The sequence below is a fragment of the Podarcis filfolensis genome (assembly GCF_964270895.1).
Source record: "Podarcis filfolensis genome assembly, chromosome: 2".
NCBI lineage: Eukaryota > Metazoa > Chordata > Lepidosauria > Squamata > Lacertidae > Podarcis > Podarcis filfolensis.
Window position 1 is genome coordinate 93,721,366 of NC_139605.1, and position 17,500 is coordinate 93,738,865.

The 17,500-nt window shown below is 44.1% G+C and overlaps 1 protein-coding gene and 1 long non-coding RNA gene across 4 annotated transcripts in view; one reads left to right on the forward strand and one right to left on the reverse strand.

Annotated features, from left to right (window-relative positions):
- Window positions 1–16,189: 16,189 nt before the first annotated feature.
- LOC310755527 lies at window positions 16,190–16,978 on the reverse strand. The gene is made up of 2 exons (XR_014544413.1): window positions 16,755–16,978; window positions 16,190–16,639 (listed from the first exon to the last, which is right to left on the reverse strand). It is a non-coding gene; the product is annotated as an uncharacterized lncRNA (long non-coding RNA).
- A 24-nt stretch (window positions 16,979–17,002) lies between these two features.
- Window positions 17,003–17,500, forward strand: part of PGS1 (phosphatidylglycerophosphate synthase 1) — a 40,074-nt gene continuing 39,576 nt past the window's right edge. For 2 of the 3 annotated variants that reach the window (XM_083598415.1, XM_083598416.1), the window contains exon 1: window positions 17,018–17,189. In XM_083598415.1, coding sequence (XP_083454541.1) covers window positions 17,047–17,189 — 143 coding nt within the window. In that variant the 5' untranslated portion in view covers window positions 17,018–17,046. Of the gene's footprint in view, window positions 17,190–17,500 lie in introns of all 3 variants that reach the window. The other variant, XM_083598414.1, reaches the window with a different exon arrangement.

Genomic DNA, 17,500 nt, shown 5'->3' on the forward strand with positions numbered 1-17,500 from the left:
AGGCAGGCAGCCAGCGGCCAGCCCATTCCGGGCAGTGAGGCCTCGCTCACCACCCTCCCCCCCTGCCGCCGCCTCGGTCCTGGCCGCGGCTGGAGCCCACCGCTTGGTTGAAAGAACTAGGAGGAGGGGTGCGAGTCACGTCTCCCCCGGCCAGAAAGGCTCGAGGAGGCTCGCGGCCGGGGGCAGCCACGTGGAGTTGCCCCGGGAAGATAGTCGGGTTCCGCGGGCACGCGTGAAAAGAAAGATGCTTCCACGCGGGGCATGGTGCCCTGGGTGGGTGGGGGGCGCACAGCACACGTCTGTCAGAGAGGTAAAACCTCCCCACCACCATCTGTCCCCCGCGATAAGAAAGTCCTTCCCATAGCGAATGGGACGGACGCTATAGGGAATCCTATAGGTTTGTGTTTGTCGTGCATTAGGAAGGGGAGTCCCAGCGAGGGTAGTAATTTGCAGCGCAACCTTAACCGTTCTACTCAGAAGTAAGCTCTGTTGACTTCAGTAGGGCTTACTCCCGGGTAAATTGGGTTAGGAGCGAAGCCTCAGCTTTCTTTATAGACTAAGTCTGTGAAGGGAGATGGGTGAAGCAGGCGATTTTCCTGGAATTTGCTTAAGACTAAATGCATTCTTACGAACAAACGATGAAGCCTCCAGGATCAGACAGAGGAATCTATCTAGCCCAGCCCCCCCCCCACTAGCTGCTTCTGGGGGCTCCAAAAGATCAGCATAATGGCAGTAGCTTTCCCCCCCCACCCCAATTGCCTCTCAGCAGCTGGTATTTCCCTCCCCCCTCCAGTTCAGGGTAAAGATCCTGACGATTATTCACTTCTAACTTAAATCAAACCACAGCTGGTTCTGCAGACCTTCCAGTCAGTGTTTTGAATTTCTTAGAAGACAGCCGTCATTTGAATATTGAACCCAGAAGTCAGATTTCCCAAGTATTGAAACTCCCTCCCCTCCTCTCCCCTCGCTAGTTCCCCTTTCGTATTCCGCTAAACCCAGGTAAAAAAGGGAGACTCCGCGGGGGGCCCCGACGGACACTAGAGGGCGCTCTTTCCGCTCTGGCTGGGATGTAGCAGTGACGTTCGCCGGCCTCTGTTACACAAAAGGCAAGGGCTTGTCAGGTCACCGCAATGACACTACTTTGAGCACAGAGATCAAACCTGGGAGCTTTCTGGCATTGACGCAGTCTTCCAGCCGAGTTTCCTTTTGGACATTTCTGTGCTGCAAACCCATTTGCTCCTGGAGGTCTAGGGTTGTGACATGGAAAGTATTTTCCCTCTGTAGCTGATTGGTTTCATCCTGGCCCTGGAGGTGGTGCTTCTGCATTGAAATCCTGCCCAGGTGCTGCAAATAATCTCTTCTATCTCAATGGACCTTGAGAAATCTCCCTATTTACATAACTCAACATAGCTGTCCAGTAGCATGCACCATATTATGTACATGGGTGCTTAATATTGTAAACAGGTCACTCATATACCACAAATGGGTCTCTAGCAACAGGTTGCTGTTTTTTTGAAACTCACTGGATTTTCTGGAGAAATGATAAATCCAGATTAAATATGGGGGGGGGGGAATAAGGGCTAGCATTTTGATGCCAATAACATTGTGTAGACAGTGCAACAAACAAACAACAACTTATATGAAAAAGTATGCGGGTGGCGCTGTGGGTTAAACCACAGAGCCTAGGACTTGCCGATCAGAAGGTCGGCGGTTCGAATCCCCGCGACGGGGTGAGCTCCCGTTGCTCGGTCCCTGCTCCTGCCAACCTAGCAGTTCGAAAGCACGTCAAAGTGCAAGTAGATAAATAGGTACTGCTGCAGCAGGAAGGTAAACAGCGTTTCCGTGCGCTGCTCTGGTTCGCCAGAAGCGGCTTAGTCATGCTGGCCACATGACCCGGAAGCTGTACGCCAGCTCCCTTGGCCAATAAAGCGAGATGAGCGCCACAATCCCAGAGTCGGTCACGACTGGACCTAATGGTCAGGGGTCCCTTTACCTTACCAGCAATTCCATGATAAACACCCCTCCGGAAGCACATTGAGGCTGCTTTGGAGCTCACACAGCATTTGGGAAAATTTGCTTTTTGCTAGCCATTTCTCTCCACCCTCACTGCCCCTCTGTGGGTAAAAATGGGAGCAGGAGATAGATTTCAAGGAGGCTGAAACAGCAATAGGATCCTGTTAATATAACAAGCACCCGGTATCATATCCCTGGTCGGCTGCTGGTTTTCTGTTGCACAACTCCTTTCTTCAATGCTGCAATTAAAATAACTTTCCCCCTCCAGCTAACTCATCCACGTATCTGCAAAGCAACCTCAGGGATAAACATAAACATCTCTTAGGAGAGCTAAAGCATACACAAAGCATCCAGGGGAATCCTTTTTGAGTAGATAGTTCCTTGTGCCGCTGTCACTCGGAAGGCATTTTCTCAAACTGAGCTGGATGATGACAGAACCATCTAAGTGTAAATGTTTTAAAGCAGTTGCTGCGCTGGAGAAGGTGTTCCTCCCTCCCTCCATCCCATCTCCCCACCGCCACCCACTTAGCATTTTGTAGTGTTTGGCAGAGTCTCTTTGGACCATGGAAAGGTTTGGGGTTTAATTGTCCACAGAGTTCTAAGCTGTTTGTTGTCTTTTCAAACTTTCCGAGGGCTGCATTCCACCCTATCCTCACTTGCCCTTCCCAGAAGAGCTTCAGGGAAAAGAGGCAAACCCGTGCCGAAACGTTTGGGAACAAGAAGGGCAAGAACCTCTCCCCCTTTCTTGTCTTGATTCCGTGCCTGAGGACTCAGGGAAACAGGTCAGGTTACTGGATTAACCAATGACTCTACGTGCTGCAGCTGCAGTTCTTAAAGGAAGGAGTTGGTTTTGCAAGAGGAATAAGAGATTGAGGTAGCCTCCCTACTAGAATGATGGGCTCCTTTAGGCTAGCTGCTGGAATGGGTGCTTAGGCCAGCTGCTGGAATTTTCCCATGATGACATGAGAAATGTGATGTGTGAGCTGGGGCAGCAAAGGAGTGCATGGATTGGAGGCTTTTTGGTACAGTGGTTTTGCAAGAGCCACTTGGTGCAATAATTGTGTTTGTTGAAGGGATACCTGTGATCCCACAGTGAACGCATAAAGCCAGAAGGGTAGGTGTGTGGCCCAGAATGCTAGGATATATGTACTGGGTTCTCCCCAGTTGCCTGGGGTTCCCCAGGGCATGCCCACTGGGGTTATAGAGAAGTAAAGCTGCCCTTTGCAATTCAGGTATTTACTGCTGGAGGCCTGGAGCAGCTCTTAGGGTCTTCTCAGAAGATCAGTTTTAATAGCACAGTAAATTCACAGTTCTTACGTATTTGCGGCATGAGATCCAGATGTCTTCCCTCAAGGTAGCATTTCTTTACATTTTTGCAACAGTCAAACTGCAGAGGGGGATGTGATTTCCTAACACGTTTGTGCAAGCGCTGTTTGGAATACTGCTACACAAATATTACAGTCACCATCACTAGTGTTAAATGGCACAGTTCACCTCCCCCCCCCACTCTTGTGTAATTTTGTGAAAAAATAATTAAAAAATAAATCAATGTTGTAATGCCTTCACCTCTTTGTGGGTGTGCGTTTTCAGTGCTACTGGAGCTCTGCAGTGTTCAATGAGTGATCGTTGAAAGCAATGCTTTTTTTCAGACGGAGCGTGCCAGAGCGCAGTTCTCACACCTCTCAGGTGGGCGCCATTATGGGCTGGTGCTCCCCCGCCCCCAGCTGATTCTTGCCTTTACGTACTTCTGAGAAGTCCAAAACGAACATTTCATTTTTTAAAAAAATAATATTTATTAAAGGTTTAAAAAAGAAAAAAGGTTTACAGAAAAAAGAAGAGGAAAAGAATGAAAAGTTAAATAAAACAAATCAATACCTTACAATATATAAAAAGGAAAAAAAACAAAAAAGAATACAGTAAAACAAAAGGAAAAACAAAAACAATTAAAAACAGATCCGATATTTCCATATCTTTGAGTTTCATTTACTTGTTTCATCGACCTCCTCACACCTCCCTTTTTTGTATTCTAGTTCAATTAGCTGTTTCAGCAAATCCTTTCCATCTTACTCAATTTTTGTTCTATAATTTATCTTAACACAATCTAACCTTAAATTTTCCACTTTGACCCATTAACAATCTATTTTTACTTAATTCTTTGAAACATTTCTGCTAAAGCCATATAACTTCATTCCAACATCTTTCTAACATTCATTAATTTTTACAGTATTTCTGTAAATAGACTTTAAATTTTTTCCAATCTTCTTCCACCATCTCTTCTCCCTGGTCTCGGATTCTGCCAGTCATTTCCGCCAGTTCCATGTAGTCCATCAACTTCATCTGCCATTCTTCCCGGGTGGGTAAATCTTGTGTCTTCCAATGCTTTGCGATAAGTATTCTTGCTGCTGTTGTAGCATACATAAAAAAAGTTCTATCCTTCTTTGGCACCAATTGGCCGACCATGCCCAGGAGAAAGGCCTCTGGTTTCTTCAAGAAGGTATATTTAAATACCTTTTTTCATTTCATTATAAATCATCTCCCAGAAAGTCTTAATCCTTGGGCATGTCCACCAAAGGTGGAAGAATGTACCTTCAGTCTCATTACATTTCCAGCATTTGTTATCGGGCAAATGATAGATTTTTGCAAGCTTGACTGGTGTTATGTACCACCTGTAGATCATTTTCATTAAATTCTCTCTTAAGGCATTACATGCCATAAACTTCATACCTGTGGTCCATAACTGTTCCCAGTCAGCCATCATAATGTTGTGTCCAACATCTTGTGCCCATTTAATCATAGCAGATTTCACCGTTTCATCCTGCGTATTCCATTTCAACAGCAAGTTATACATTCTTGACAAATTCTTAACTTTGGGATCTAACAATTCTGTTTCCAATTTTGATTTTTCCACATGGAAGCCTAGTTTTTTATCCACATTATATGCCTCCATTATTTGATAATAATGGAGCCAGTCTCGCACTCTATTTTTTAATTTTTCAAAACTCTGCAGTTTTAATCTGTCTCCCTCTTGTTCCAGAATTTCCCAGTACTTCGGCCATTTGGCCTCCATATTGAGTTTTTTCTGAGCCTTTGCTTCCATTGGTGACAACCATCTTGGGGTTTTATTTTCTAGCAAGTCCTTATATCTTATCCAGACATTAAACAGTGCTTTCCTGACAATATGGTTTTTAAACGCTTTATGTGCTTTAACCTTATCATACCACAGATATGCATGCCAACCAAATACCGGTACATTGTTGAAACCTTCCAAATCCAACACATCAGTATTTTCAAGAAGCAGCCATTATCTCAGCCAGCAGAAGGTGGCTGATTCATAATAAAGTTTAAGGTCTGGCAGGGCAAATCCACCTCTTTCTTTAGCGTCAGTTAATATCTTAAATTTTATTCGAGGCTTCTTTGACATTTCAAGTCAAAATGGAAGCTGGCCAGTGTGGGCAAGTCTACACTTTATTTTAGATCTGACTCCACCTAGCTCCTAGCCGCGATTGGTCAAGCTATGGGGCAGGGGCAATTCATATTTCCTTTTCGTCAATGTTTCCCATGTAGTGATGGAGGGCTTTAAGCTTTCCAGCCAGGCCTCTACCATTGCGCACGCATGCATGCAAGCACACACACACACACACACACACACACACACACACACACATTTGTGCAAGGGCCCTTCCAGCTCCTCTAGCCATCTGCCTGAATCTGAGAGAACGAGGGAGGCGAGGATACATTTATTTGATCTGCACCAGAACCAGGGGCAACCCCCAAACCAGGGAGACAGCTTGCAATGTGCTGCTCAAACTCTCCCCCCCCCTTTTTAACATCCTTTTTTTTGGGCCAAAGTTTGTGTTCCTTTTTTTTTAATCTTTTTTTTTATATAAATTTTTATTAATTTTCCAACATATATGAAACACAATACAGCTGACAATACATAGACAAACAAACATATAAACACGTATAATTTCATAACCTCTTTTTCTTAAACCTTATTTCAACGACTTCCCCATACCTCCCTTTTCTGCATCCCTGTTTTAAACTTTTCCAGCAACCCCTAATTTCAATTACTTATAATTCACTTTGTTTAATCCTTTTTCTCTTACCCAATACCCATGACATTTTAGCATTCATTAATTTTGCAACAGTTCTTAAGATAAACTTTAAATTTCTTCCAATCTTCTTCCACCGTCTCTTTTCCTTGGTCGCGGATTCTGCCAGTCATCTCGGCCAGTCCCATATAGTCTATCACCTTCGTCTGCCACTCTTCCAGCGTGGGTAGTTCTTGTGTCTTCCAATACTTTGCTAAAATAACTCTTGCTGCTGTTTGTTCCTTTTCATCTCTTCATTTGGACAAGACTTCGATTTTTTGCCTCTAATAGCTTCTTTGATTTTGCTTGTTAACCATGCTGGCACCCTCTTGACCCTTATGGTACCTTTTCTGATCTGAGGTGAATGCCTAAGATTTTGTTTTTAAACATTTCCCAAGCATTTTGGAGTGATCTGACCCTCTTGACCTTCCCTTTCAACTTCCTTTTTACCAGTCTCGTCACTGTGGGGGAAGCTTCCTATTTTGAAATCAGATATGACTGTGTTGGATTTTTTTTGGTATTTACGTGTATATTTAATTTAATAGCACTATGGTCACTGCTCCCTACTGGTTTGACAACACTTACATATTGCATCAGGTCCTGGGTGCCACTCAGGATTAAATCCAGGGTTGCCACTCTTCTGGTCGGTTCCATAACCAACTGTTTTGTTCTAGGGCACAATCATTTAGGATATCTAGAAATTGTACCTATTTGTCATGACTGGAACACGTATGTAACCAGTTTATGTGGAGAGTAGTTGAAGTCACCCATTACTACAATATTGCCTCTTTGGGTTGCTTCCTTGATTTTATTTATAATGTGTGCATGTATCTCCACAGAGCAAACACAATCCAGCCTCCCTCTCCTTATTGTGGTTGTTAGTTGTGAGCCATGGCTACTAGTTGTAGATATAGTACTAAAAATACAAATCTGCGTTGTTTTGTTTAATGCAGGGAAAGTCTCCTAGTGGCCATCACTGTTTTCTTGTATGCAAAGGAGTTGGAAGACACATGCAATGAAATTCGCATTGTTCCTTTCTACCTCCCCCCATCATCAATATTCAAATACCACCAGGAAAGGAATGCTCACCATTAACCTGCAAGAGAGAGAGAGGGGGGGGGGGAGTGTCAGCTGGTGTCCTCTTGCCTAGGATATGAGATTTGACATTGGGAATAGGCAATATCTGTATGCTTGACTTTGGCACAGACAGAATGTAGGAGCGGAAGGGAGAGTTTCCCTTGCCCCAGAGCAGCTGCCATAGCAAGCCAGGAATAAACACCAGCAACCAGTTCTGGGAAGTGAGGCTGCTGCTGCTGCTGCAGCTGCTCTGAAATGCAAACAATAAGATGCTGCCCAGAGCCCTTTGTGGAGCTGAAGCAGAATGCAGGAACATGTGAGAGCCAAGCCAGGTATTGGCTGAACGACAAGTGAAAATGATTCATTTCTGCCAATTAATCCTGGCAACAGACTGTGACAACCCAGCCCTGAGGAGACTGAGCCCCATGTGTGGCATACATGCAGTTCTGGCATTAAAAGGAGTTTGGGGTGCTGAGTTTCGGGCCTCTCTTGTAGGAGTATTTCTTTGTCATATTTGTGCATCAGTCTTTCTCCAAAATGCTATATGTAGCCTGCAGACCATTCCCAAGTGCCTTTGCATCCAGGCAGGCCTGTGTACAGTGGAATCCCACATATTCCTATGTAGAAATCAGCACCACGGTTTTAGTGGGACTTGCTCCCAAGTGCCAAAGGGCATGTGCCAGAAGAGAACCTCGGTCAGATCTTCAAACTTTTTCTAGCAATGTTAAGGCAGGCCCAGACAGCCGTGGGTAAGTGAGTGGAAGGGAGAAGCTCCTGTGTTAATAGACGTTCCTGCATCAATAAGAGAGAAGGCATTTAACACTTTCTACCATGACATTTCCCCTACCTGAATCACAACCTCGCTCTGGGGTGGGGAGATCAGGAAATCCAAACACCCATGTGCTATCTGTTTTGGCCCTTGCCCCTTGCAGTTCACACTGCATGTGCCTGACAGGAAACTTTTGTGCGAGTTAAGAACCGCTCCATCTAGTAGTCTTTGCCTCTACAGCTCCCATTTATGTCAGGCTGGAGTTGTCAACATGGTTCCCTCCAGAAGTTGTTGGACTACAACTCCCATCAGCTCCAGCCAACAAGATAAGTGTCCGTGGATGATGAGAGTTAATAGTTCAATGACGTCTCGAAAGCTCCACATTGGCTACCCCCGATGTAAGGGGTTAGCTTGTATCAGAAGGAAAACTGTTAGCCCTTATTATATCCAGACTGAATGGGCTGCCATGATTAGACTAAGGAATCAAATATCTGATCTGTACATTATAGATTCATTCCCACTCTTCCCTCACCATCCCCATGGCCACAAAAGTTTATGAAATAGAGGCTACTGTGAAGTATATGTGGGTCAGTGATGTCTTAAGAGGATTAACTTCTAGGAAGAGATGTACACGTTTGGCCCTGAGTGATGTGCCCCAAATATCTTGCTGTGGGATAAATAGGTATAAAACCTCACACTCTCAGACTTTTGATTATTTCATGCCTCACACTCAGTTTGCTTCTTTGGGAGCTCAGTCTATTTTTGCATCCTTTTTTGGGTGACTGGCGAAGACAATTGCCATGGTCAGATTTGTATATTAGGCCAGCATCCACTAATCATAATTTCCTCCAGTTCCTTCAGGACCCCTCCCTTCCCAGCTCAGTGCAATTAATTCATACTTCAGTCCCAAACTCAATTATGGGCAAGTTCCATTGATTTTAGTGTATGGGGCATGTTGGCAGCTGAATGCATGTTTGCAGCCAAATCTAGTATCACCCTCATCTTTGTTTATTTCTATGTTGCCTTTCCATAGTGAAACCAATAACAGCAAAAGTTATGCATCTCCACAATTAAATCTTCAAAATTAAAGCTTGACCTCCAAGCACTGACTTTTTTCTGAAATTTACTAAACCTAAGAATTTTGGGAGACCTGCCCCCCTACAAACTCAACACATTTAGGAGGATCTAGCCTTCCTGCCAACTTAAACTCAGTTCCAGAGCAACTGCTTTAAAAGAGAACTTGTGAAAACAAGAGACACTCATGACTAAGCAGTTGCACTGGAATTCCCCCCATTCCTCATCCTAACCTCCATGAACCTTTGGACAGCCATTTCATATTACCTAGGAAAGTTGGGGAATGGGAAAGGGCAGGAAGAAAAAAGAACAGTAACATGGAAGAGTGGCGGTAGATTATCTGCTTATGAATCCCCATTTTCAGCATTAATGTGAATTTACTGGTTCCTATTGTGGAACCATTCATTCTGGCTTCCTGGTGGTGTAAGAGTTTGGGCGAGGCAGACCACTGCTGTGCTTTCCAATGAGCTACATGTTTTCAGCACTTATTGGCCAGCAAGGTGGAAATGAGGTGTATATGGTACATAAGAGGATTACAGGAGTAAGAATCAGGACCCAAACACTCAGAGAATTAGGAGATTTGGGTGTATATATATTAGTGTTCTGCTCTTTACTTTTCATTTTAGGTTGCATCTGCAGATTAAAAAAAAGATCAAAGCTGGTTTTCAATGTAGATGTTATGTGGCATCCCACCAGGAACCCTGGAAATGGATGTATTTTGAAAGTGCCAACAGAACTGTCTATAACACTGCAGTTCTCAATGGTCCTTGGGAAGACACAGTGGCCTGGTTCTCACATCACATTAAGCCATAGTTAAAACAATGGCTTCATGGGAATGGGCAGAATTTCAGGTACTTTGCTCCTTCCCTGTTCCTGTTTCTGCTACTTTACTCCTCTCCTGTTCCTTAACTCCTCCCCTCTGACTTAATGTTACATGTGACCCTGAGCTTGTGGTTTGTTTCCCTCAACCAAACCATAAGTAGTAAGCCAATACCAAACCATAATTACAATAAAACACTGGTTTCATATCATATGTGAATTGGATTCTAGCAACCCAAGAGTCCTGTGGCAACTTAAACACTATTACATTTATTAAGGCAACAATGTTTGGAAGCTAAACCTTATTTCATCAGACACACTGTTATTGTATAATATTCCAGACCTTGGAACAACTCAGGGCTGAAGAAGATGTAACTGGCAGAGCTAGGAGGATTGGTTTGTGTAAATGTGGAAAGAGGAGGTGTCTTCAGTATCAGAAAATACATGCTTTTGAACTGGATATCATCGGCATGATGGAGGGAGGGCCTGAGTTGGGTTTGCAGGTATAGATTGCTAATTCGATGTTATGTTGGATCAGGCAGCTGAAGAGCCATTGCTCAAAAATCACAGGTTAAGCACATGGACTACTGCTATGATGTTTGTCCTGGATAGATCTGATGGCCTAGTGAATTTGGTCAGACATTGAGTAGCGAAGCTGCCTGAATGAGGTTTCTTGTCCCACTACTGCCTACATCCAAAGAGAAGTAAGTGGGGGGAAACAAAGCAAGACAAGACTCTAGTCTGGAGCACATTTTAGCAATCAGCCATGCCACAGTTTGCTGAGATCTCTTCTGTAGCCGTGTTAAGAAGAGTTGGACATCTCCCCGTACTTGAGGATCCAAAGTGGCAGGCAAGAGGCAAACAAAGCTGCTAGCCTTGTGGCAGGAATAAGTTCCTCTTCCAAAAACTCAGCCAGACTTGCGGAAATTTGGAAACCAGTATGTTTATTAGAAAATTTACACAGTCAGCCCCTGGAGAACCAGAATTGAGTCAGTCTCTGTTGGGCAAGACTCATGTCCTGCAGAAGGAGACTTCAGACAATTTACTGTTAAAAGCACAAAAATAAAATTTCACAGGGGCTGATACTCCATTTAGCTCTGCAAAGGACTCAGATTGTTCTCAGGTTCTTGCTGTCATGCAGATGAAGCGGGGGTGGGGGTGGGGCCTGGGTAGATTCTGCAGATGGAACTAAAGGAATACCCAAAGGACAAATATGGGGCGATAGCTTTGATGAAAATGAAGAGCAAAGAAAATGCAACGGCCACATTTGCAGATGTGATTTGTAGCAATTCTTTGGAGAAATATGAAAAGAATGCAGGGTTAGAGATAATCTTCATTTCAGTATTTTCAGAGAAAGTGGTACCTTAAAAACCACAGTGAAATCGGAATGGCATGCACAATGTGGCTGAAATCTCCCCATTCAAATCAATTGCACTCAGTGGTGCAGGATTGTGTCCTAATCCTTTATTTTGAACAAATAGGTGGTCTAGATCATGGGTAGGCAAACTAAGGCCCGGGGGCCAGATCCGGCCCAATCGCCTTCTAAATCCGGCCCGTGGACGGTCCGGGAAACAGCGTGTTTTTACATGAGTGGAATGTGTGCTTTTATTTAAAATGCATCTCTGGTTTATTTGTGGGGCATAGGAATTGGTTCTTTTTTTCCCTTTCAAAATATAGTCCGGCCGCCCACAAGGTCAGAGGGTCAGTGGATCGGCCCCCTGCTGAAAAAGTTTGCTGACCCCTGGTCTAGATGGTTATATAACTGGAGTATAGGATTGCCCTGCCAATTGCCAGTGCTGATCACCTTTGCTGTGTCTACATGGAGCTCATTGTCTTTGAATATTGGGTTACAAGCGCTATCATTCAATCTCACATGGTTCCCTGCTTGCTTTGTATCGGTGTTGGAAACCTTTTTATCTCCTGACAATCTCTCAGGAAGGGTGTGAAAGAGCATATTCTTCATATTCAAGGCTGATCAAATCTTTCAAAAATACCCACAACCCCCCCCATCTAATACAAATTGGTTGAATGCAAAGGACTTGTTACATCTTCAGAGGACAAGTAATAGGTTTGTAAGTATGCTGACATGGTTGCTGGTCTGTTACTTATCAGACCTTGCAGTGACATTGAATTTTCCCCAATATCAATCAAATCAACAGTTTTAAGACTAAAATGACCTACTTTAATCAATTGCTTTGACCTGCCTTACAACAAAGCACTTAATCTTACACACCAGCAGCATGCAAAATATGTCACAACATGAAAGGTACAGCGACAGAACACCCCAGATCTCAAATCCCCAACTATTTGATCTGGGCTATGCCAAGAGGGAGTCTCGCCTGGTTTCATAATTGACTGGCCCTATGACAGAATAGACCTGAAGCACATGTATGTTGCCTGGGGAAAACAGGTTATTAACCTTTGCTTTCCCTTTAGTTAACCTCTTACCACATCTGAGAGAGAGTTAAGCTGGTTATTTATCTTTTATCTAAAGAAATCTTTTGGTCAAGTTACTTATTAAGCTAAATACATGATCTTGTCTCTTTATAGTCCTATATGGGGCCGAGATTCCTTCTTTTAAAGAAAGTTAACCCAGAATAATTGTATTGGTTTAATAAACCATTTGAGGATCACAAGTCTGATAGGGAAATCCTAAGCAAGTAAATCCTACTGACTTCAGATTGCGGTGTACGAAGGAAAGGCCCTAGCTTTTAAAATACTGTTGTGAGTTTTGGGAGCCCATTAGGTTGTATGATGCCTGAGTCTCTTTTACTAACTGCCTCCAGCAAGAGTTAAAATCTAATGGAGGATCATATTGTTTTTCTTACGTATTTTGTGTTTTTATATTGTATTTTTATGCTGTGAATTGTCCTGAGATCTACGGATGAAGTGCAGTGAACAAATTATAATGACAATGACAATGATAATAATAGTTGAATCAGCCAGGCAAGGCCCAAGTATCACCCAAGCGGTCCTTAAATCTGACAAAGGAAACTGCTCTGTGCTAGAGAGCAAATGGGTCACCTGGCTTGTGGTGAGGAGGAAAACAGCCAGAGTAGAGTTGTGTGTAAGAGCTGGGCTAGAAGCAGGCAGAGTGAGAGTCATGCTTGATTTCTGCTGAAATCCAAGGCTGTGGCTATGGGAGAAGCAATGCCTCTAATACCTCTTTGGGTGTTAATGCTGTGAGCCCCTCCATCATAGGCTCAGGTTGTATATACAGTAGTACCTTGGTTGTCGAACTTAATCCATTCCGGGAGTCCGTTAGACTCCCGAAACGGTTCCAAAACCAAGGTGCGGCTTCCGATTGGCTGCAGGAGCTTCCTGCACTGAATTGGAAGTTGGGGAAGCCACGTCGGATATTCGGCTTCCGAAAAACATCCGCATACCAGAACACTCGTTTCCGGGTTTGCAGCGTTTGGGAGCTCATTTGTTTGGGAGCCAAGCTGTTCGACTACCAAGGTACCATTGTGTAAGTAAATAAATCATATATCCTAAAGGCACCACAGTCTCCTCTGCCCCTCATTCCAAGGAAACTGAACTCTGGGTAAGTGCCTGGACCCCCTGAAATCTTGCACTGCTGAGAAATTGGGGAGGACTGCAACAATACTCCGGAGAAATAGAATGAACTCTCTTGCACAGTCCTTAGTGGTTCCGTTTGTTGCCTGCAACACCCACAAGGCCACTGTGGAAAGAGCTCCCCTCACTGTATTTTAGTGCCCAACAGCTGCCAGATGTGAAAGCCACAATGGGAAAAAATAAAAGAAGTTCAACTGTGCTGTGATCTTTTAAAATGAATGCCATTGGTTTTGGTCAAATGCCCATGGGCATACACTAGACAGAGATCTCAGATCTTTTGAGAAGCCAAGAGCATCTGGGAATGGCATGTCTTTCAGACAATTATTTTTGATGGTTTTGCCTTAGGGGTGAATCACAGACATTCTGGCCAGTACAGCCCTAAGGCAGGATTTCCTGTCTTTCTTGGATCAAACAGGAGGCACAGACACCATAGCAATGAGTTCAGAAGCTGAGTGTGGCGAGTGGAGCAAGATCTGGTTTCAGCGCCTTGACTTGTGCACTAAGAAAATTCCCTGCTCTCCTAATTTATTTGAGAAGTTATTTGGAGATAAGTACATTGCAAATATAGTTGCCAGGCACTGTGGATGAAACCCCCCTCCCTTTCTGAAAGTAAAAGGTTTTCTGTTGCTTTATGCTGGGAAAGCAGCTGGGGTTCTGTAAATAACTACTGAACCTTTTTCAAGATAAATAGAAATTCAAGCTGCCATGAAGTACAAAAATATTTCAGTGTGCCCTTATATGGAGTTAAGCAATCATTTTTCCATCTCACACATGTAATTCTATATGGTGATCCTGAGCTCACTCTTAACACAATGGAACTTAACATTTTAGGAAGCATGCATAGGGTTAGAGTGACTTTTGGTTATGCAAGAATATTAATTAGTTTTAGCCTATTCCCAAGGCAACTTAAGTGTTTCCGTATTTGGTAGCACTAACAGGTGAAGTTGCATTGAGACTTACACCCCCATTTCCCCCCTGGCTTCTCTTGCACTGAATACATTGTGCTGGGAAAAATGTTGTATCTTGACCACAACTTCCTTACATTGTTTCTTGTAGTGCACCATTGTTCATCTTAGCATCTAGCACTGCTAGTATGCACTGCTTATCTTAGGATATTGCTCTTCTGGCAAGAACCTATTGAGTTACATTTACATGCTGAGGGCTCTAACTGATCACAGCAGGGATTTTGTCTGGTAAGCAAACTAATTATGAAAAAGCAAGTCACTTGATTTACAATGTAGTCTCTATAGCAGGGGTGGCAAACCTTTGGGCTTTCAGATGTTGCTGAACAATGTCTTCAATCAGCCCCAGCTGGCGTAGCCAATAGTTAAGGCTAATAGGAAGTAAAGGTTTCTTACTCCTGACATATTTTATTATTATTTATTAAATGTGTGTGCCCTTCATCTGTAGATGCCAGGGTGGTTCATATAGCATTTTCATCAAGGGAAGGCAAACAATATAAATTCTAGTGAGGGTATTACACATTTGAATAACTAGCAAGACAAAGTATCAGAAACCTGCAGAAGGGCCTTTGTTACCGATTCCTCCAAAATGCATATTCTCTATGCTATTAACTCTTCACTAGATTTGCCAAATCAACAGGTGGGAAATGGCCAAGTTTGCTTCTACCCCTTAACAGAACTATGGCAGCTACAGGGTAGTCCAAAACAATGGCAACTGTACTCAGAAATTCTGCCTGTGTCTAACAGTTTGGTAGTCCCAAACAATGGCAACTGTACTCAGAAATTCTGCCTGTGTCTAACAGGCTCCATCTCCTTTAGAAACAGGTAGGTTTTCTGGACTGTGAAACAATAATCCTATCCTGATTTCACTCCTAACATTTAATACCAGCCTGTCCTGACCTGAACCTAATTATTTGCTATTGAGTAATCCTCCCTCCATTACTTTCAGTTCTATTAATTCTGTCTAACATTTGGAAGCATGCACATACTTTTAAAGACACAACACACAAACTGTTCTTTTAAGGTGGTGATGCTATGCACAGTTACTTGGGAGTAAGCTCAACGGAATTCGGTGGGAATGACCAAATGTACAGGATCGGGTCATACATGTGATCAGAAAACTGCTTGACTTTGGTTTCTTTTTTCTAATGCACATGAATAGCAGTCAGAACATGTTAGAACAAGTATGTTAGCTTTTACATCTGCAGAAAGAAATAAAAATACAAGAAAAATACACAAAGCAGAACCAGTATTTTTTTTTTATGATAACCTGCCTTTTTCCCTGTGCAAGACCAGAGGTAGGTCACAGCATAAATGAAAACATAAAACTAAAAATACACAAATATAAAAATAAAGAACTATCACTATTAAAAACAGCAGTAAAAACACTCAAAAACCATTAAAAAGTGCACATGTGCACACACAAAACACCACCACCCACCCTTCGAAGACCCTGTCGCTACGGCCAGTTAATGGCCAAAGGCCTGCTGGAACAGGTCTGCCTGTTGGTGAAAGGAAAGCAGAAAGGGGACCAGCCCAGCGTCCTGTGGAAGGGAGTTCCACAGTCCGTGACTGTGCCACCATGAAGGCCTTTTTGTCATCACCAAATGTACCTACGTAGGTGGCAGGACTGAAAGAAAGGCCTGCCGAGAAGATTTTAAAGCCCACCCAGGCTCATATACAGTACTTCAGAGAACCGCGAAAATAAACAGAACCCCAAAGAAAGCAAACTGTGCAGTATTATATAAATACACCGTCAAAGCATAATATAAAACAAACTAATAAACATTTCAACAGCCAGCTGGAAATTCTTTTACAATTTTTTTAGAAACAAAGCGGCAGGAAAAAACACTTTTGAAACTGATGAAGCCAGCTGAGCAAACTTCCATGTCTGACGAGCATGAGTTTGGTGAACTTTTTTTTTTTAGTTTGTTACATGTTGCAAAAGACTCCTGTCCATTTGTTTTCTGCGGATAAATTCACATGTGATGTGGGGATGCACAGAAGACCGTAGCAGCTGCTTGCAGGATGGCGGAAGGCATGATATATCTCGTGAGCTTTGCGGTTAGGGAAGACAGTGGTCGCTGAACAAGGGTTTCCAATTCAGGCGCCTGGCGAGTACAGCGCTCACACGAGGATTTTAAATTACAGGGATTAGCTCGTTACAATCACGTGTACTCGGGGAGTAGGGAAAATTTTCAAGCGTATACGCTTACAGCACACTTTTTGGGAGGCGAGGTCTACTAAGTTCAGTGGGACTTATGAGCCCTTGCTCTCACGTTAGCCAGCACAGAACTGCAGCCTTTGGATAAACACCACCTAGAATTATTATTATTATTATTATTATTATTATTATTATTATTACAATCCCGCTTTATTCTGTGGCTTTGCGAACAAGACCACGGCGGCGGGAATGGTGCACTACAAAGCGGAAGAGTGCCGAGGGGGGTGGTCTTGAGACCTTCCTGGTCTGCATTTTTCCTAAAATCCCACCCTATCTGCCCTCAGGTGCCAGGGGGAAAGTGGCGCCACCCCCCCGTCCCCTTGGCAACGGCGGTGGACTTTCGAGGAGAGGAAGCTGCCTCCCATCTCTATGGCAGGAAGCGGAAGTGGTGGAGGGTCTGCGGAGCATCGCTCACCCGGAAGCGGAAGCAGTCGGGTTTCCATGGCGGCGGCTGTGGTGGCTGAGGCTCCCGTGCTATGGCGGCGGCTGCTAGATTATTTGCCCCGGGGGAGACCAGCCTTGGCCGCTCTGTTCGGCCGGCTGTCGGACCGCCTGACCCGGGGCCGGGAACGCCGCGCACGCAGGTGAGGGAGGGTGGCCGGCCGGCCGGCCGGTTTTTCACTTGCGGCGGCTCCTGCATTTTCTTCCAGTGAGGACTCGCGCTTAAGAGATTCAGAGACTATATTGGGCTGGGCGCCTTCCTAGTGGAAAGTAACTGTCGCTAAGGTTGGGTCGGCGTCGTGTTTAAGTGCATGTTGGCGGGGGGGGAGGGAGACTGATAATCAGGGGCGAGATAGTCCTTGAGGGTAAAGTCTGGGGTACCCTTTAAGGTGGGTATGGGGTGTACTGGAAGGAGGGTCAGTTGTAGTACCTGCGTGTATTTCTGTAGGAAGGG